Below are 22,143 nucleotides of genomic sequence, written 5' to 3'. Positions count from 1 at the left end.
AGCCTGTAACGGCAAGTGCTTAGTTTGTAGAATAATAAGTGCCAGGGCTCTTGTCAGGAGGCCACTGCAGCGTGCACCATTCATTGCCCTGTCAGCGCTGCCAATGACGGCACCCACACACCTACTGACCATCACGCTCCTACAAATGTGACAGTTCAAACTACACCAAGCCCACAAACTATAAGAATGGCTTGCAAGGCAGATATTAGTCATTTTTATGTGTATTGAATTAGAGTTGTGCAATACACAAAAAAACACAAAAAACGTAAAAAAAAAACCACCTTCAGATAAGGGTTCTGAAATAACAGAATCCCTCTAAACACACAATACAGTAGTAAGCCAACAACAATAATTATTAAAGAACCAAAAAATCATTAATGGCATTCAATGAAAAATTGATACAATTTAATGATTCACATACTTGATATACATAAACAAAGTCATGCAAACGTGCATTACCCTCCTGAGAAAAAGCAATTGCAAATAAAAAATATACAGCCATCCATACTCAGACATACAAGTTAAAAAAGAACCTAGACACAGCCGTAAACAAATGACAGTATAAATATAGATTGAAAAACAAATATCCCCTTTTCCCCTAATAAATCCAAGAAGAAATACAACGATATAGTAGTTCTATAGCAATACCAATGTACATATCCAGAACGAAGATGTTATTTTGACATTTTTCACAAACCAGTTCCTTCAATATTGAAGTAGTGTTCAGCTATAGAAAGGTCTTTTCTTATAAATTGATCAGTCTTTTTCCTCAATGGATCACACTTTCCAAAATACGGGGGAAATAAGGAAAACAAGTCCAATCAGCAGTCTTCGTCTAGGTATTTAGTGCCCATCTCCAAATTAGACAAACAGTGTTTAAGTACCAGTGATGACAATTAAGTGCTGTTGCTAAGCCCCGGGAACCACCAGCTCAAATTAAGCACTGGCAACAGCTCACTTATGCTACTACTTAGAGTCAAGTGTGCAAAGGGTTGAACTTTGTCTAGTTTTCGGAGCCAATCAATCAATCAATCAATAATTTATAAAGCGCGCTATGTTCCCGTTAGGGTTTCGAGGCGCTAGGGGGGGGGGGTGCTGCTATCGTTCGAAGAGCCATGTCTTGAGGAGTCTCCTAAAGGTGAGGAGGTCCTGGGTCTGGCGCAGTGAGGTCGGGAGTGAGTTCCAGGTTTTGGCGGCGAGGTAGGAGAAGGATCTGCCGCCAGAGGTCTTGCGCTGGATTCGGGGGACGATGGCAAGGGCAAGGTTGGCAGAGCGTAGTTGTTGTGAGGGAACGTAGTTGAGTTTGGTGTTCAGGTAGGCGGGTCCGGTGTCGTGTAGAGCCTTGTGTGCATGGGTGAGGAGTTTAAAGGTGATCCTCTTGTCCACGGGGAGCCAGTGGAGGTCCTTCAGGTGAGGGGAGATGTGACATCGGCGGGGTATGTCGAGGATCAGGCGGGCGGATGCGTTCTGGATGCGTTGGAGTCGTTTGATGTCTTTTGTTGGGATGCCTGTGTAGAGTGCGTTGCCGTAGTCGAGTCTGCTACTGACGAGGGCTTGGGTCACTGTCTTTCTGGTTCCTGTTGGAATCCACTTGAAGATCCTGCGGAGCATTCGGAGGGTGTTAAAACAGGAGGATAAGACTGCGTTGACCTGTTTGGACATGGTGAGGGTGGAGTCGAGGATGAAGCCGAGATTTCGTGCGTGGCTGGCTGGGGTGGGTGGGGGTCCCAGGGCGGTGGGCCACCACGAGTCGTTCCAGGCCGAGGGGGTGTGCCCGAGGATGAGGACTTCCGTCTCGTCAGAGTTAAGTTTCAGGCGGCTGTTGTTCATCCACTCGGCGATGGATTTCAGTCCCTCGTGGAGGTTGGCTTTGGTGGTGAGAGGATCTTTGCTCAGGGAGAGGACGAGTTGGGTGTCGTCGGCGTAGGTGAGGATGCTGAGGTTGTGCTGGCGGGCCAGTTGTGCGAGGGGGGCCATGTAGACGTTGAACAGCGTTGGGCTTAGTGAGGAGCCTTGGGGTACGCCGCAGATGAGGTTGGTGGCATTGGAGCGGAAAGGGGAGAGTCGGACCCTCTGGGTTCTGCCGGAGAGAAAGGAGGAGATCCATTTGAGGGCCTTTTCTTGGATGCCGGCTTCGTGTAAGCGGGTTAGTAGGGTGCGGTGGCAGACTGTATCGAAGGCGGCTGATAGGTCTAGGAGGATCAGGGCTGAGGTTTCGCCGTTGTCCATTTGTAGTCTGATGTCATCTGTGGCAGCGAGGAGTGCAGTCTCTGTGCTGTGGTTTCGCCTGAAGCCAGATTGGGAGGGGTCAAGGATGGGGTTGTCTTCTAGGTAGTGGGCGAGCTGTGCGTTGACGATCTTCTCGATGACTTTCGCTGGGAAAGGGAGGAGGGAGATCGGTCGGAAGTTTTTGAGATCGTTGAGGTCAGCCTTAGGTTTCTTGAGGAGGGGTTGGATTTCTGCGTGCTTCCAGCTGTCCGGGAAGGTAGCGGTGTTGAAGGAAAGGTTGATGATCTTTCGGAGTGCGGGGCGATGGTGGCGTCGGCTTTGTTGAACACGTGATGTGGGCAGGGGTCAGAGGGAGATCCTGAGTGGATGGAGTTCATGGTCTTTAGGGTTTCGGCGTCGTCTACTTGGGTCCAGGTGGTGATGTGGTCGGCGTGGGAGGAGTTGTTAGGGGTGGGGTCTGGCGGAGGTGAGGTGTTGAAGCTGTCGTGGATGGCTGCACTTTTCTGGTAGAAGAAGGTGGAGAGATTGTTGCAGAGATTCTGGGATGGAGGGATGTCGTTGACAATGGCGTTGGGGTTGGCGAGTTCTTTCACGATGCCGAAGAGTTCCTTGCAGTCGTGAGCGTTGTTGTTGAGGCGTTCTGTGAAGTGGGAGCGCTTTGCGAGTCGGATCCGTTGGTGGTGTTCACGGTTGGATTCCTTGAGGGTAGCAAGGTTCTCCGGTGTGCGCTCGAGGATCCATTTTTTCTTGAGTTTCTGGCAGGTGCGTTTGGAGGTGGTCAGTTCGTCTGTGAACCAGGCTGGTTTTTTCTTTTCTTGGTTGGCGGTGGGTCTCTTAAGTGGTGCTAGGATGTTGGCGCAGTCGAGGATCCATTGTTGGAGGTTGGTGGCGGCGGAGTCCGGGTCGGTGGGGTCGGGTGGTGGGTTTTTGGCGAGGGTGTTGGTAAGTTGATCTTCGGTGACTTTTCCCCAGCGGCGGTGCGGTGGTGTTCGGTGTTTTTCTGGAAGGAGAAATGGACGCAGTGATGGTCGGTCCAGTGGAGTTCGGAGGTGTGGCTGAAAGAGATGTGATTGCTTGAAGTGAAGAGTGGGTCAAGGGTGTGGCCGGCGATGTGGGTGGGAGTGTTGACCAGCTGACAGAGTCTGAGGTTGGAGAGGTTGGTGGTCAGTGATGCGGTATTGATGTCATTCTTGTTTTCCAGGTGGAAGTTTAGATCTCCCACGAGGATGTAGTCTGAAGAGGCGAGGGCGTGGGTGCTTGCGAGGTCGGAGACGGCGTCGCTGAAGAGGGCTCTAGGTCCTGGAGGGTGGTAAATAAGGGTTCCTCTGAGGGTAGTGTTGGGGTCTGTGTGAATCTGGAAGTGGAGGTGTTCGGCTGTCTTGAGGGTGTCGTCCGTGTGGGTGTGGATCTTAAGGGTAGATTTGTGGGCGATGGCTATTCCTCCGCCGATTCCGTTGGTGCGATCTCTTCTGGTGATCTTGTAGCCGTCAGGGATGGCGATGGCGATGTCAGGGGCCGAGGAGTCGTTCCACCAGGTTTCGGTCAGGGGCGGTGGTGTCGAGCAGGTCCCAGAGTTCGATGGCGTGCTTTCGTGCTGAGCGTGTGTTGAGGAGGATGCAGTGCAGGTGGTTGGTGTTGGTTGTTGCTGGTTTCATTGCTTTGTTGCAGGTGAAGTTGCAGGTGCGGCAGGAAAAAGGTCCTTTGGTGTGCTTCGGGGTGGCCAGGAAGCACTCTGAGGAGGGGCCAGGGTTGAGGGCGAGGAGTTCGCTGGCCGAGTAGCGAAGGCATGGGGCGCGGGGGGCGTGAGGACCAGGGGGGGTGGCGCTGGGCGCGGTCCAGGCGCAGACGGGCACAGACGGGCTTGCCTCTGGCGCGCCAGCGGCGCGTTCGCTGCGCGGATGCGCAGCTCCAGCCATTAAGAAGGGAGGGGGGAGGGAGGAGCAGCTGGGAGGCGGGAGGCGGGAGGGAGCGGCGAATGGGGGCGCGAGGGGGGCGGGGCCGCAGGGAGGCAGCGGCAGGGAGAGAACTGCAAGGGGGAGCGCCCAAGGGGCGAAAACACGAAAAACAAGGCACAAAAAAGTCGGGCACAATTAGAAAAACAGTCACAAAATACACTAATGGCACAAAATACAATCGGGGTACAGCAAGCCAGCAAGCCAGAGTATGGCTGGCCCTACAATAGCAGTGGTAAAAGCCCATAACTCCCACACTTGTGACCCAGTAGCTCCTACCTGCCCCTTAAGTCTTCTGAATAGGCTCCAACTGTGAACTATTTCTACAAATAAAAATAAATAATTGAACTTACATGTGGATCTTCTTTCCATGTAACAGTCACTACCATGATTGTTTTTAATTATTGCACTGAATACCCCAATAATTCATTGCAGAAGAGGAAGAAATATCAACACCCAAAGTTTTGGAATGACAGGTTTGACCATAGCTTATCACAAACACGAGAATAGGGGTCATTTAATCCTGTTTCTACTTGATACACCACATTACACCTTGCTGTTTATTCATCTGATGAGTACCATGCCCCTATCTTGCAAGCAACGTGTGGGCCCCCATAGATACCGTCATTTACACATAGGGCCTAATTACGACCTGGGTGGAGGGATTACTTTACAAGTACCATAGGACATAATGGAACTTGTAATAGGGCGGGCGGGATATCCGTCACGTTTGGGCCGGAGTAATCCACCAAACTCATAATGAGGCCCATATTGTGCATAGAATGGATCTAAATGAATTTATAGTACAGAAAGTATTTTTCCTTTTTCGAAGGTCATCAATCCTTTCTGTTGAGGATGTATGTATTTTGAGAGGTAGTAAATCAGCAACAAAGGGCGGAAGGACGGATGGTAAACAACCTTCTGGAGGCAGGAAGTGTAGGGTGGTGGAAGAAAGAAGCATAAGTTGGTATCAAAACTAGGCAGCCTTGGTATTTGCCAACCTTGGCATTGAGCAGAGCTGGCAATGGGGTTCTGTAACAACTTTGGTCCCCAGCAGTAATGCTTTTACAAAATAACGACTGTGCTAAATTTAATTCATGTTGAAGTGTTTTGTTGGGGCAATTCCAATGTGACAATAATTTGCTTTTAATCGTCAAATCTTGACTGTATACCATCTGCACAGTTTATAGAATACAGCTCAGGTTCCCACAATACACAATCTTTTTGATACTGAAAATTCGTGAAGAGAAGACGTTCCTACACAGGGGCACTGTTTCTTCTTTGAGGCAATCAGAATGTATAAGTATTGAGCTTGATAGTCTATTTTCTGTCTACCGTTTGCACCCTTGCATTTTCGGAAGAGATAATGACAAAGTGCCTTTTTTATAAACATCATTGGGCAGTAAACCTGTCATGAACCAGTCAAAATGTACCAACTAAAATGCCCCACAATCAATGTTTCTACAAGTCTGATTGGCCCATTGGTACACAGTCCGCCTTGTCATAATGGACAGGTCTCCTGTAATAGCTTCTAGGCTGCCTGGAAGAGGCTCTCAGTAGACTTTTCCTAGTGGAAATACTTGCAGAAAACAGATCGTTTTATAATATTTCGGACACCATGCCCAGAAAATGATTTCAAGATATCTCATGGCATTCTGCTGCAGCTGCGTCTCCTGTGACCACATTTTGAAGAGAGCAAAGCCTTGGTCTAGGAAAAGTTCAACAGTATTAGTTATATGAGTTCTGCCTAGCACTACTAATGCGTTTTACAACTTCACACAACAAGGTGGAAACCATTAAAAGGCTTGAAGCCATTCATACTGAAGAAACCTGCAGTGCCCATCCAGCAGGGCTCTTGCTTCAAACAATCTGAATTAGGGAGCGCACACTTGTAAGAGTTGTCACTGACTGGAAGTGATGCACTTTGAAGCATTGAGGGAGATTTGCTAACGTATTATGCAACGCATCACAGCAACAAAAGTTGTGTGAAAAGGAGCAGAATAGCGCCATACCTACTGAGCTCTGAACCTGTCCCCCCCCCCACGCACCAGCCCTGTTTGAACCTACCTTGCACCAAGCAGTCACCCTTTCGCCCCAAGTGCAAGTGCATGTGTGAGGTGTTTAGCATAATATTTTGTACTGGAAGGATACTCTTCCATTGCAAAACACTAGGCGTAGACATATTTTGAAACCTTTTCCACATTCCACATTGGATGTGTATTGTACAGTGCAACACACATGCAATTTTGGAAGTGATGGGAGAAATGAGAACATTCTTCAAAGAGGCATGTTTTTGGCACAAAGTCCTGTTTGCAATTTTTAGGAGACAGGGCTTTCCATCAACATCCATGGGGGGTTGGGATTGGACAATCGCAAAGGGCGCGACCCTCCAGACAAGCTTCTTGGGAAATAATCCCATCAAAAAACATAAGAAAAGGACATTTCTGATTTAGTGTTTCTGTTGAAAATCGTGATTGTCAACACTGTAATGTATGAGGATAAGGTATTTTGCTTTTTGCAGCTAAAACGATAACTGATTGAACTGAAAGATGGATGACAACTTTTAAATTGTCTTTAAGACCCTTGGTTAAAATCTAAATTTTTTCTTTTTTAAAGATGCTGGTCGTATGTTGGGGATTTTGGGACAGGGCAAGTCCTTTCCATTGGTGAGAGATGTGACACCAAGTCAATTGTGGAACATGAGCTTTTGCACGCTTTGGGATTTTATCATGAACAATCACGGACTGACCGCGATGACTACGTGCAAATCTGGTGGGATGAAATTGATGAGGGTTAGTTAACGTTTGCTCCAATTCTAAATTTGCCGCACTTAACTTATTATGGTACATGTCATTTCTTTCAGTATATCCTGTATTAGTTATTACATATTTCTATATCAGCCCTAATGAAATACTTTACATTTATTCGTTTTTCGTATTATAAAACTCTTTTTTATTGTTATTTAAGGGCAAATCAAGTAAGACATTAAGAAAATAACTTCACGACTAAATCTGGAGAGACAATTCCATTCAATTATTCTATTGCTAATTGAAATACAACATTAATTTGTTTGTTCATTATGCTCCCATCTATTCACACATTTAAGACAAATGCATGTTTATATAGCAAATAATTAATTTGGGTATGGTTTGATGTGCTGGAACCCCAAAAAAACAGAAGAGAACATACTAATAATAAGAGTTAACATTAGCAAAATTTTCATGTATCTTTTTTCTTAAAAAGTGATGTGAGAATATCACGGTATGTAACAAGCTCTGTAGGAAAGAGGATCTTTTCCCATGACTCCTCCATTTTTTTGACTGGACGTACTGTCATATTTGAATTTGGGCTCCAGGAGGCTGCTAAGCACTTTCCAGTTTGCAATCAATCAATCAAGCATTTGTAAAGCGCACTACTCACCCGCTAGGGTCTCAAGGCACTGAGGGGGGGTGGGAGGGAACTGCTACTGCTCGAATAACCAAGTCTTGAGGCGTTTCCTGAAGGTCAGGAGGTCCTGGGTCTGTCGTAAGTGGGAGGAGAGGGTGTTCCAGGTCTTGGGGGCTAGGTGGGAAAAGGATCTGCCGCTGGCTGTAGTTCGATGGATGCAAGGGACGGCGGCGAGGGCAAGGTTGGCAGAGCGGAGTTGGCGGGTGGGGGCGTGGAAGGAGATTCGCTCGTTGAGGTAGGCAGGGCCCATGTTGTGAAGAGCTTTGTGGGCATGGATGAGGAGTTTGAAGGTGATCCTTTTGGTGACGGGAAGTGACGGGAAGCCAGTGTAGGTCTCTGAGGTGGGCTGAGATGTGGTCACGGTGTGGGATGTTGAGGATGAGACGTGCGGAGGCGTTCTGTATACATTGTAGTTTCTTCTGGAGTTTGGCTGTGGTTCCTGCATAGAGCGAGTTGCCGTAGTCCAGTCTGCTGCTGACGAGGGTGTGGGTGACCGTCCTTCTTGTTTCGATGGGGATCCATCTGAAGATCTTGCGAAACATGCAGAGGGTGTTGAAGCAGGAAGATGAAACGGCGTTGACTTGATGAGTCATGGTGAGCTATGAGTCTAGGATGAAGCCTAGATTTCGTGCATGGGTGGTCGGTATAGGTGCGGTTCCTAGGGTGACTGGCCACCAGGAGTCGTCCTATGCAGAGCGGTTGGAGCCGAGGATGAGAATCTCTGTCTTGTCCGAGTTGAGTTTGAGGCGACTCTTATCCATCCAGTTGGCGATGGCATGTAGTCCGTCGTGGAGGTTGGTTTTGGCAGTGGCTGGGTCCTTGGTGAGTGAGAGGATCAGTTGGGTGTCATCGGCGTAGGAGATGATGTTGAGTGTGTGGAATCAGATGATGTTGGCGAGCAGTGCCATGTAAATGTGGAAAAGAGTTGGGCTGGGAGAAGACCCTTGGGGGACGCCACAGATGGTCTTGGTGACTTCCGACAGGAAGGGAGGGAGGTGGACTCTCTATGTTCTGCCGGAGAGGAAGGACGTGATCCAGTTGAGGGCCTTGTGGTGGATCCAGATTGGGGGATGTCCAGAATGTTGTTGTCCTCCAGAAAGCGGGTCAGTTGACCGTTGATGATCTATTCGATGACCTTCGCCGGGAGATGGGTCGGTAATTCTTGAGGTCTTCGGGGTCTGCTTTGGGTGTCTTTAGCAGGGCGTTGACTTCAGCGTGCTTCCAGCTCTCCAGGAAGGTGGCAGTCTCAAGGAGCTGTTGATGGTCATGCGGAGTTGGGGGCGATGATGGGGCTCGCTTTGTTGAAGACATGGTGGGGACAGGGGTCGGAGGGAGATCCGGAGTGGATGGTGCTCATGGTTTTTGCAGTGTCCTCGTTGTTGATGTGGGTCCAGGAGAGCAAGCGGTTGGTGTGGCTGGGTGCGTTGAGGTTGGTGGTGTTCGTGGTGGGCGAGGAGTTGAAGCTGTCGTGGATTACTGTGATCTTGCGATGGAAGAAGGCGGCGAGGGAGTCGCAGAGTTCTTGCGATGGAGGGGGTCGATGGAGCATGACCCGGGGTTGGCGAGTTCCTTGACGATGTTGAAGAGCTCTTTGCTGTTGTGTGCACTGTTGTTTTTGCGATCTTTGTAGAAGGATCTTTTGGTGGTCCGGATGAGCTGGTGGTGCTTGCGGATGGCTGTCTTGAGGGCTGCACGGTTGCTCTCTGTTGGTTTGCGGCGCCACCTCTTCTCGATTTTCCAGCACTCCCGCTTTGAGGTCTGAAGGTCGGTGGTGAAAGAGATGGTCTTGGTGCTAGTGTGGTTGTTGGAGGATTTCCTGAGCGGGGCGATGGTGTTGGGGCAGTTGTCTAACCAGTGACTGAGGTTGAGGGCAGCTGTGTTGGGGCCGGTGGTGCTGGGTGGCGGGGCCCGGGTAAGGATGGAGATCAGTTGGTCTTCCGAAATCTTGTTCCAGTTGCGGCAGGGGATCTGTTGAGGGCGGTTGTGAGTGGCGGGTTTCTGGAAGGTGAAGTGGATGCAGCGGTGGTCGGTCCAGTGGCGTTCGGTGGTATGGCTGAAGGTGATGTAGCTGCTGGTGAAGAAGACGGGGTCGAGTGTGTGGCCAGCGGAGTGGGTGGGCGTCGTGACCAGTTGTTTGAGGCAGAGGTTGGCGAGGTTGTCGATCAAAGCAGTGGAGTTGCTGTCGTTGGCGTTCTCGAGGTGAAAATTCAAGTCGCCGAAGAGAATGTAATCTGTGGAGGCCAGGGGCTGGGTGCTGATCATGTCGGCGATGGAGTCGCTGAATTGAGGACGGGGACCTGAGGTCCTGTAAAAAAGGGTTCCTCTGAGGGTGGTGTTGGCGTTGATGTGGATCTTGAAGTGTAAGTGTTCGGCAGCATCAAGGGTGTCTTTGGTGTTTGTTGAGATTCTGATGGTGTTCTTGTGGACTATTGCGATTCTTCCTCCCAGCCTGTTGGTGCAGTCTCTGCGGGTGATCTTGTAGCCTTCGAGGATGGCTATGGCGATGTCAGGTTCCAGGGACGGAGTCCTCCAGGTTTCGGTGAGGATGGCGACGTCTGGGGAAGATGAAGTGAGTAGGTCCCAGAGTTCAACGGTGTGCTTGTGGACGGAGGGGGTGTTGAGGAGGATGCAGCTGAGGTGATTGTGTGTGGTTCTGGCGTGGTGCTTGGTGGCAGGAGAAGCTGCAGATCCGACAGGAGAAGGGTCCGTGGGTGTGCCTAGGGGTGGCTTGGAAGCAGGCGGTGGAGTGGCCTGGGTTGAGTGCATGGAGTTCGTTGGCATTGTAGTGGCGTCTGGTGGCGTGGGGATCATGCAGGCCAGGGGGTCTGGCTTTGGGCGCGCCTCTGGCGCACCAGCGGCCACCATTAAGAAGGGTAGGTGGGAGGGAGGAGCAGCTGGGAGGCGGGAGGCAGGAGCGGTGGGCAAATGGGGGCGCGAGGGGGGTGGGGCCGCAGGGGGCGCAGCAGCAGGAAAGTAGAGAGCGGCAGAAGCCGCAAAAATACGCGAGGCAAGCGACAGAAGGAAAAAGTCAGTAAAAGGCAGAAAAACATGGGCAGGAATGCACGGAAAGGCAAAAAGGCACAAATACAAAAAACAATAACAGGATAGACACACAGGGGGTCATTCTGACCCTGGCGGTCATTGACCGCCAGGGTCAACGACCGCGGGAGCACCGCCAACAGGCTGGCGGTGCTCCCAAGGGCATTCTGACCGCGGCGGTATGGCCGCGGTCAGAAAGGGAAAACCGGCGGTGTCCCGCCGGTTTTCCGCTGCCCTGAGGAATCCTCCATGGCGGCGCAGCTTGCTGCGCCACCATGGGGATTCCGACCCCCTCACCGCCATCCTGTTCCTGACGGTTTTGACCGCCAGGAACAGGATGGCGGTGAGGGGTGTCGTGGGGCCCCTGGGGGCCCCTGCAGTGCCCATGCCATTGGCATGGGCACTGCAGGGGCCCCCGTAAGAGGGCCCCAAAAAGATTTCATCGCGACGGGTGCTACTGCACCCGTCGCACCCTTCCCACTCCGCCGGCTCCATTCGGAGCCGGCTTCCTCGTGGGAAGGGGTTTCCCGCTGGGCTGGCGGGCGGCCTTCTGGCGGTCGCCCGCCAGCCCAGCGGGAAACACAGAATAACCGCGGCGGTCTTCTGACCGCGTAGCGGTATTCTGTTGGGGGAACTTTGGCGGGCGGCCTCCGCCGCCCGTCAAGGTTGGAATGACCCCCACAATTCTTACGGCAACCACTAGAAACCAGGGATGAGGCGCAAGCGGGTGCCTGCGGGTGGTGGAGGGCCTTGAACTCGCAGCAGCAGCGAGGGTGGGGTCGGGGGCACAGAGGCAGTCAGGAGGGGCTGCGCGGCGTGAGGAGTGAAACCTGACCTAAAATCAGGTGAGGGGTTTGCATGCTCTTTCTCATGGCAAAAATAACTAATTGTAATTGGCATGTCCAACTCTTAAGTGAAACCATGGAAAAATATTGCGCAGAAAGCAAACCAGTGGCATAAAACCTAAGATATCACTTTTGGCTGAACTGTGATCTTACTCCACTTACATTAGTGAGCCCAAAATCATGGCATCTGGGTTGCCTCTGCCACCTTGAGCTGCTGTAAACAGAAGCTGCAGTCATCAAGTCACAGTAAACCTAGACATGATGAAATACCTACTTTTAACACTATCTAAGTAATGCCTAAGTGGTGCCTGGGTGCATGAAATGTCATAGCAGCATGCCAAGCATGGAACTGGCTCATTTCTGAAAGAACAAGATTAAAAAGTACCATTGTTTTGCATGTGACTGAAGCAGCCTTTCTATTTTGTTGAGGCCAACTTTATGTGGTAAAGTAATATGTACCCAATTTGGATTGGGAAAGCCTAGAAAAATCATTGTTGCAACACTGTGAAATGTATCAACAATCAGTTTCACCTAGATAATTACTATAAAAGGTACTCATCTCTGCCTCAGTCTGGACTGTCATCAGACTGGATCTGGGAGGCTGTCAGCCCTATGGTGATCATAGATTTTCCCAGCCCAAAGGTAAAAGACAGCCATCAAAAGAAAAAAGGTATTTTAGTGCAGTAGGCTGCAGGAAGATTCCAGGTAGTAGTGCTGGTATTCTCATAGACAGGCTGGATCCTTTTACTCCAAAAGGTGATCACTTACTGAGAAGCAGCCTGGGTACATTTTCTGCTTTTGGGCAGAGGGAGTGTCTAATTTCTATAGGCCCCATCCTGGGTGGGAGGATGAATCACCAACAGTGGAAAACACTTGAAAACTCCCCTGGAAAGTGGCTTTTGGGATTGCTTTAGCTCAAGTCACAGAGCTCCAGAAAAAGCAGCAAAGGGTCCACTGTGGGAACTTAGCAAGCATAGGTTTAGATCACTACACCAGCCACTGGTGAGGTGCTTGCTACTGTTACTTGGTACACCACTGTTGAGATGCTGCCTTTACCTGGTGTTCCCACCACTGGTGACATAGAAGACATCTGCTGACTCTGACTGCCTAGGAAAGGAATGGGGTCTAGATCCTACTCTCATTGTACTAAACGTTTTGAAGTACTCCTCAAGTGTCATATCTGCTGACTTCCTAAAATCCCAAGGAGACAACCCAGATGACCAATTGGAACTTGAATTTGGCTGGGTCTTAGCCAAAAAGAGTGATTGTGCCTGTCTCCTTCTACTGGCTGTGCCTCTTAACCTAGAAGCTGTTCATTGCAGACAGGTAGTTTAAGCTTTATTAGTAGGAAGAAAGATAGTAGTTTGAAAAAGTGGGACTTCAAAATGTTTTTCTTGAAAGGGTACTAGGATAAGGTGTTAACATTATGCGTGAAAGATGTTACCTCAGTGGGCAAGATGTCCTGGTTTTTCCCACTCCTGGCTTTTTGCTGTGAAGTTTTCAGCTCCAGTGAGACCGTTGACCCTACCTTGCTGTACCTCAGATTTGTTCCACTTGAGATTTTGAGAAGCAAAAAAGTGACACATTTGGAACATACAGTGTCAGCTGTAAAAGCGATACCAGTAGCAAAATGACCTTAGAGCTTTTGGCGCCTGTTAGAAATGGGGTTTTTGGTTGGCAGTCAGGTTACCCTCTGTCCAAGCAAAAGCCCTCACTCTAGTCAGGGTAAGTCACACACAATCCAAGATTATCCTGTGCCCACCCTCTGGTAGCTTGGCACGAGCAGTCAGGCTTAACTTAGAAGGCAATGTGTAAAGTATCTGTGCAATAAATCATACAATACCACCATATAGCACCACAAAAATACACCACACAGTGTTTAGAAAAATATATAATATTTATCAGGATAATTGTAGGTCAAAAAGAATAAAGTTGCAATGGGAAATTGTAGAGATATCACTGAGAAGTGATATAAAGTGTCTTAACTCTTTAGAATATAAACAAAGTCTCTTTCAAGCACAAGTACCTGGTTTAGAGTGGAAAAATCTCCTCCGAGGGCCACAAAGGAAGAGGTGCGTGGAAAAAGGATGTGTGCATCGATTTCTCCCCAGCACACACGGACTTGCGTCGTTATTCTCCACGCGGGGAAGTCGTGCGTCTTTTTCCGGCGCGCGGACAGTGTCTTTCTGTGGATCGCGGGGATTACCAGATGTCCTGGGTCTGTGCGTGGATTTTCCTGCTTGTTCTCCGGCTGCGCGTCGGTCTGCGGGGCTGCGCGTCGAAATTACGATCTCACGGCAGGCGTCGCGTCGATTTCTTCTCTCGAGGTCGGTCTGCGGGGCTGCACGTCGAAATTACGATCTCACGGCAGGCGTTGCGTCGATTTCTCCTCTAGAGGTCGGGCGGCGTTGTCCTTGCGAAGCCGTGCGTCGGATTTTCGATCGTCCCAAGAGCGTCGCGTCGATCAGCGTCGGTGTGCGGCGTTTTTCTCGCCGCGGAACAAGCTGTGCGTCTAAATTTTCGCCGCACGGAGCGTCCAAGTGAAAAAGAGAAGTCTTTTTGGTCCTGAGACTTCAGGGAACAGGAGGCAAGCTCTATCCAAGCCCTTGGAGAGCACTTTCACAGCCAGACAAGAGTTCAGCAAGGCAGCAGGGCAACAGCAAGGCAGCAGTCCTTTGTAGAAAGCAGACAGGTGAGTCCTTTGAGCAGCCAGGCAGTTCTTCTTGGCAGGATGTAGTTTCTGGTTCATGTTTCTTCTCCAGCAAGTGTCTGATGAGGTAGGGCAGAGGCCCTGTTTTATACCCAAATGTGCCTTTGAAGGGGGGGGAGACTTCAAAGAGTGGTTAAGAAGTGCACCAGGTCCACTTTCAGTTCAATCCTGTCTGCCAGGGTCCCAGTAGGGGGTGTGGCAGTCCTTTGTGTGAGAGCAGGCCCTCCACCCTCCCAGCCCAGGAAGACCCATTCAAAATGCAGATGTATGCAAGTGAGGCTGAGTACCCTGATTTTGGGGTGTGTCTGAGTGAATGCACAAGGAGCTGTCAACCAAGCCCAGCCAGACGTGGATTGTAAGGCACAGAAAGATTTAAGTGCAAAGAAATGCTCAATTTCTAAAAGTGGCATTTCTAGAATAGTAATATTAAATCCGACTTCACCAGTCAGCAGGATTTTGTATTACCATTCTGGCGATACTAAATATGACCTCCCTGCTCCTTTCAGATCAGCAGCTGCCACTTCAACAGTGTATGAGGGCAGCCCCAATGTTAGCCTATGAAGGGAGCAGGCCTCACAGTAGTGTAAAAACAAATTTAGGAGCTTTACACTACCAGGACATATAACTACACAGGTACATGTCCTGCCTTTTACCTACACAGCACCCTGCTCTAGGGGTTACCTAGGGCACACATTAAGGGTGACTTATATGTAGAAAAAGGGGAGTTCTAGGCTTGGCAAGTACTTTTAAATGCCAAGTCGAGGTGGCAGTGAAACCTCCCACACAGGCCTTGCAATGGCAAGCCTGAGACAAGGTTAAGGGGGCTACTTAAGTGGGTGGCACAACCAGTGCTGCAGGTCCACTAGTAGCATTTAATCTACGGGCCCTAGGCACATGTAGTGCACATTACTAGGGACTTATAAGTAGATTAAATAGTCCAATCAGGTATGATCCAGAGTTACCATGTTTAAAAAGGAAGAGAGCATATGCACTTTAGCACTGGTTAGCAGTGGTAAAGTGCGCAGAGTCTAAAAGCCAGCAAAACATGGTCAAAAAAGTGGAGGGAGGCAGGCAAAAAGTTAGGGGTGACCACCCTAAGGCATGTCAGGTCTAACAGCGCCCAAACTGAAGGTGTTAGTGCAGCCTTTATTAAGTGTACCCAACTTTGTGGAGCTCTTGTCATCTATAGTGCCCTACCTTGCCCTGTTGCAGGAATTTGACTTCCATCTGAGAACCTAAAGGCCGGATTTAGAGTTTGCTGGATGGTATACTCAATCACAAATGTGACAGATGTCTTGTTTGCATTACAATTTATAGTTATAGGATTGATGCACTTGTCATAAGGCAGATGGGATATCCATCGCAATGGTGACAGAATAACATGTCCTCCAAACTCTAAATCAGGCCTTAAGTTTAAAGTAAAACTGTTGCTGAGGTGAACAGCTACAATCTGTGTTACAATTTGGTTGGCCTGAAAAGATACTACACACACCTCATAGACTTACAGTGGCAGTTACCGTCCCATAGTTTCCTGTGGTCAATTTGTGACATTATTTTTAAAATACTTTCCTGCTCTCCTTATCACCTTATGCCATTTTTGTCATTTTAGTCTTGTTTCATTCATTACTTTAGTATTCCTTTTACTGACTTGGTTTGAGATTTTTGCTTTTTGATTTATGGACTTTAAGGTTGTGTTAGACCTGTCAGCCATTGTCACTTTGTTCTTATTTCATGTATTACATTAGTCTTCTTTTTACTGAATTGTTTTGCAATTTTTACTTTTTGATTTATGGACTTTAAGGTTGTGTTAGACCTGACAGCCTTAGGGTGGTCTCCCCCCATCCTTTTGCCATACTCCTCCACTTTTCTGATTCTGTCTTTACCTTCTCTAGGACTCTCTGCACTTTACCACTGCTAAACAGTGCTAAAGTGCTTGTGCTATCTCACGTAAACCTGGTAATATTGGTTCTTTCCCAATTGGCATATTTAATCTACTTATACGTTCATAGTAAAGTGGTACTACATGTAACCAGGGCATGTAAATTAAATGCTACTTGTGGGCCTGCAGCACTGATTGTGCCACCCACTTGAGTAGTCCTTTAACCATGTTCAAGGCTTGCCATTGCAGATCCTGTAAGTACAGTTTACACTGCCATATCGACCTGGCAAAATTACCCTTATGCATGCCCAAACCATTCCCTTTTTATACATATAAGTCATACCTAAGGTAGATCCTAGACAACCCCAAGGGCAGGGTGCAATGTATTAAAAGGCAGGACTTGCACTTTTCAGTCTTGCATGCCTAGTAGTGAAAAACTCCCAAAATCGTTTTCACTACCACTAGGCCTATCTCTTATTGAGATTACCTTATTACAGTTTAAAAATGTAATTCACACTCTGGAAGAGATATGTTTTTTGAGTTTGGTGTCTCTGGAATCACAATTTATGGTGATCACAATTTTAAACTGTAATTCTGAAAATACCATTTTTAGAAAGATGGCATTTCCTTACTTTAGCCATTTGGTGGCTACTGCCTGTCCTTGATCACTTTTAGGTGGTGGGTGACACACGGGCTTTGTGTATTCCTCTAGACAGCCACACACAATGGGAGCTAAGGTGTGACTTGATGGGCCATCCTGGGCAGGATGGGAGGGAGGAGCAGGGTACAGCCTCAATTACAGTTCAATAAGCTGTGTCCTGTCTACACCCAAAGGGTTTCATAAGCCCCTGTGGCAGGACCTCTGTGCACTTCAAGAGCTTGTCGTTGAAGTTTCCCCTACTTCAAATGCGCAACTGGGTATAAGTACTGGACCTCTGACACCACCAACTCAGTATACATCTGGACCTGTGGATACTCTGCCAGGAAGAAGGACTGCTGTGCTGCTACAAAGAATGCCACTCTGCTGGACTCCTGCTTTGCTGACCTGATGCTCGCTGCTCTTTTGCCTGGGAGTGAGAAGGAATGGACCTGCATCTCTTCAACCCAGAGTGGCTACAAGGGCCAGCTGACTGGTCTCCTTATCTGAAGTCTCAGGGACATAAAAGACTTCCAACCAACCTATATCTGGACTCTGCCATCTGCAAGTCTGTCCTGCCAAGTGGTGCCACCCCAGTCCTTGACCCGTGGAAGTGAGCCTTAATTGCTTGCGGTAGCTAAAACGATGCATCGCCGCTTCTGAGCAGATCAGAGCCAGCGCATTTCCCCTGTTGAATGAATGTGAGTCGACGCATTGCCTCTACTGTGTGGATGAACCTCAGCGCATCACCTTCAGAACAGCCGCATCTCAGACCCAAAGTATCGCTGCTGTTGCATGGGAAAAAGTTGACTCTGCTACTGTATGGGAAAGATCGACACATTGCCTCTGCTGTGGGGATGGATGCTGATGCATCGCTTCAGCCTGCTCCCCACAAACAATGTTGACATAACCAGGATTAAGGTACTTTTGTTCAGTGGGCCTCACTGGGTCCCTGTATCTGACCTGCGCTCCATTGCAGTCGGCCCGAATGTGTGACCGGATATTCCTGATTGGCGCTTATTGCTTCTAATCACTATTTTACAGTTTATTCTTTAAAAAAATGCATATCTCAAGGTTAACTCATTGTATGTTTGTTGTTTTGCTTATTACCTTTTGCTCAATTTTTCTAACCTGTTGTATAATCTTTTGTGTGGTGTTTTCACTGTTTTACTGTTTGAAGTGTTGCACAAATACTTACAACACTGCCTCTAAGTTGAACCTGACTGCTCTGTTCCAAGCTACCAGAGGGTGAGGAAAGGTTAATTTAGGGTTTGCCTGAGGCTTACCCTGTCTAGGATTGTGGTTGCTGCTTGACTAAGGTTAACCACCCTTTCAACCAACAACCCAAATTCTGACAGGTTGTTTTCATGCTGATTTAGTACTTTACTCACATTCCTCTGAAGAAAGCCTGTTGTGTTTGTTCTATAGCTACTAGGAGCAATCCCAGGACTTACCAATGAAGCTGTATTTTTCAACTAACTAACTTTGTAGAAGCATACTTTACTCTCTCCAAAGTAATCAATCTAGGATCTCAGTATAGGAAAGATTTTATGTATTCATTGTATGTACATACAATTCAAGAAGGCGTTCTTCGTTTAGGTATCAGCTAGTTAGATTTCTTCATTCATACACTCCAAAAAGAGTCTTATCTTTTGTTAAGTTTCAGTTTTTTTCAGTTGGCATATGCCCAGTAACAGGGCAGGAAAAACCAGTGGGCTGTACCTGAATCAGGCAGTAGAGAAGTGTATGTGGCAGTAAAGTGAGAAGCACAAATGAGTGCTTGGGAAATCACTCCCAACAGAGGAACCTATTCCTCCCTCTGGATGTGGTAAGAATGAAGAGATGAATTAGTCTGATGTTGAGGAGGATGAGAGGCAGCCCTCGATTCTCATTATAAATAATGAGCATAATACCACATGTAATGAGGGATCTAGTTTATTTATAATGCTGGTGTGCTGGTTGCTGGGTCACTTTTGCCTCTCCTTGATTTGGACACTGCCCGTATCCTAGGATGAGAGTTTATTTCTTGTGTGGCAGGTATTTTGAGTCAGCCACAGTGCTAACACACCTGGCATACATATCAGTTATGCTATCTACCTAATGTACACAAGCCTGCTATGTTTTCAATCAGTTGTGTCAGAGCCTTGTAGCAGGTGAGCCATTTATTACAACCAATACCACAGATAACTAGGAACAGCCAAGACAGTGATTTATTTCTATAACCATCAGAGCAGATGGGGTTTCACTGGGGTCGAAACTGAACTACTGAGAAGCAAGCATGACTACCTCCGGTTTAACAGCTAGTGCCACTTCTAATGGGGTCTATTCATCCCGTCACATCTAGCGAAGATGCCGGCATGGACTTGCTATACATTGTTATTGGAAAATGATTTTCTTTTGCATTGTCTCCCCCATTTTCTGCTGATACTGATGGTTTTTTAACTCTGCATTCTGGGGCTACTGCTGTCCAGTGCCCAGTGTATGTGGTCTGACTCCTAGTACATGGTAAAATTGATCAGTCCCCAATTGGCGTATTTACTTTTCCATCAAGGCCATTGTAAATAGTGGAGGAAATTAATCAATGGCATGGGCATCTAAATCTCACTGAGGGGGTTTGAGGTGCTGTACCTATTGTACCATCCATCAGATTGGTACGGAAAAAAACATGACTTGGCCTGACTGCAGCAGCTTTTAAACCTGCAGGGGAACCTGCCAAAATAACTATTTTTTAACAAAAAGGAACCATGAGTTTAAATATTAGGTACATCACCTCTAAGTAGGACTTGTACCCCACAAATTAGGGTGCCTAGTAACTAAAGGTGAAAAATGCAAGAATTTAATGTTGCCATGTTCCTACAATGACTAGCCCCTAACAGTAAATGACGCCATATAGGGCTGTAGATGTTCCTATGAGAAAATCTAAAGTGCAATTAAAATACTAGTTTTGCAAATGTTGGTTTGAATAACCTACATAATTCATACAACCGGAGTATTTCATATTTATTAAAAATCTAACTCAATGGTGACGTTGGATTGTTGATAAATATATATGAAAAGTAACTTCTAAAGTGTTAGTTCTAGTCGGCTAATTAGAATTATCCTGCCGGTCAGTGAAGTCTACCCATTCATAGTTAAGTGTGAAGTTCAGTGTAAAATGAGAACTAGCAAAGAGGAGCCATTTGATCCCAGAGCACGTTGTAGCCTTCCTGGTACCATCTAAGTGGGAGGGGGAAGATGGTCCCAGAACTAGTTTAGTGCGGTTGAGGAGGGACTGCCCATTTCACTGGACACATCCTTCTCTAAGAATAGAGCACTATGGGGTGTTTTGCGGTAAGGTAAACAGAATGTGGCGCACCAGTCAAATATCTGTGACTAGACATGTATCTTCTCATTTTCCTTCCCAGTGGGTCTCTAGGGAAACGTGCCCAGAGCTCTAGGATGTATTTTTGTTAAGGACAGTCTTAACATTCCTGGCTGCTTCTGCCTCCCATTTTGTTTAGTGTATTCTAAGTGTTGTATTGTAGCTCCATTGAACAAATTGTAGTTTTATCAACTACAGAATTCCACATATTTGACGTCATCTGGAGCAGGTTACTGGAATGATTTGTGTCAGATGTACAGGTAATTATGAGACAGTTTCTCAATATATGTTGGTAGATGTGCAAGGAGTTGCCATTTCATAGGTGTTTGATAGTCTATGTACAGAGAGGCTGTGGTGTCAATTCAGATGCTCCACATCAGGCTCCTGTTTTTCATACCTCATTCCCGGTCCAACAAAAATCTCGCAAGTGACCTAAATATGTGATATATAAAAGCCCTGTGTAATTACCCAGTTAACAGGAAGCTGAAAGTCAACTGCACGGGAAAGATCCCTTAACATGCGTGCACTGGACTCCACGTTTCACAGAATAAGCAGTATCCCGAAGGAAGATCCATGCAGCCTGTAACAGCAGGCAGCAGACTGAGCAGTAGAGTAAACAGAGCTGGTCCTGATCAACAGCCTTAAAATGAAAGAATGAAAATAATGTAACAATCTGTAACGTTGCTATTGGGAACTGCTAGTATTTCTCAGACATAAAGGGCCGGCAGCTTTCCCTTGGAGGGTTAGAATAGATTCACAGCTTGTTGTTGATATACAACTTTTGTGGATCCACAAACATCCCCTGACATACTTCTGTAACTCTGTGGCAGCTGTAGATTTACTGGAGTACTCCTTCCAGCAAAATATCTTCACGTTGGTGTTTCACAGGGTACAACATTGGAATGAGTAGGTCAGATGGGAATGTAAAGATGCAGGTTTACTTTTTCTACAATTAGAACATGCGCTTTGCTGGAAATGAATATCTTTGCCTACACTTCCCTGGGATTTAATGGTGTTCTGTACCTATTACCTCATTGCAAATACAATTTATTTCACCTCATTTGGAAATAACTTAATAAATGTTCCCAGGGTGAAAATGGGCATGTCAATTGTTTGTGAACAGCCACAAACCTCTGGGTCTGTGAGTGATCCATATATACATTTAGCATAGCTATAATGCCTTTGCTAGTTCATATGTCCTGCTGCCAGAAAAATACAGCGATGAAAAATCTAATACACTGTGGGGTTTCCATTAAGTAGGTTGCCTACCATATGGTGTTGTTTACTATATTTTGTCATAAGAGAACATTGCTGACACATTTTTGACAATTAAAGCAAGATTTGCCTTGACAAATATTTTTTTCTCCACAGGAATGGAACACAATTTCAACACGTACAATGATGATTTCATTACTGACTTGAACACCCCCTATGATTACGAGTCGGTCATGCACTATGGGCCTTTCTCCTTCAACAAGAATGCCAGCGCCCCTACCATCACTGCCAAAATAAAAGAGTTTGATGACATCATTGGGCAGCGCTTGGATTTCAGTGCTCTAGACATAGAACGCCTTAACCGCATGTATAAATGTCGTAAGTACATTATAAACACCTACATGCAATTCACAGGGATATTAATTTGTTAGTTGAATGAATGATCATCGAACAATTGCAGTATTCAGCCCTATAAGAAGCATATATGTGGACTTATATTTTTCTTTGTAGAATCTTTTAAAAACTAATCTCATGCATACTTGTTTTATGTAAATATGCTACCAAAAGACTGTTGTTTTATGTTGAATGTCACTATATCACGTGATAAAATTGACATACAATAATCTTGCATCTAATATTCCCCTCACCACTACATCATATGGTGAGAATGGATTTACTCTTTATAAACCCACCTGTACTGTCCTCCAAAGTTTTTTTTTTTTTAATTGAGTTTGCTTAGAACACATCCAAATTCAAAAAAACTAAACAAAATGGCAACGAGTCAGTCATAGGTGATACATATTAAAAAGAGAACAATTCCTTATAGGGG

At 47.1% G+C, this 22,143-nt stretch overlaps 1 protein-coding gene across 1 annotated transcript in view; it reads left to right on the top strand.

The window, feature by feature from the left end:
* The window catches only part of MEP1A (meprin A subunit alpha), a 119,292-nt gene that overhangs the window by 34,266 nt on the left and 62,883 nt on the right, over positions 1-22,143 (top strand). The window contains exons 7-8 of the mRNA XM_069236073.1: positions 6,798-6,973; positions 21,471-21,692. Coding sequence (XP_069092174.1) covers positions 6,798-6,973; positions 21,471-21,692 — 398 coding nt within the window. The remainder of the gene's footprint in view (positions 1-6,797; positions 6,974-21,470; positions 21,693-22,143) is intronic.

This window comes from Pleurodeles waltl, chromosome 5 (genome assembly GCF_031143425.1).
Source record: "Pleurodeles waltl isolate 20211129_DDA chromosome 5, aPleWal1.hap1.20221129, whole genome shotgun sequence".
Classification (NCBI taxonomy): domain Eukaryota; kingdom Metazoa; phylum Chordata; class Amphibia; order Caudata; family Salamandridae; genus Pleurodeles; species Pleurodeles waltl.
This window is presented reverse-complemented; position numbering and strand designations above follow the sequence as displayed.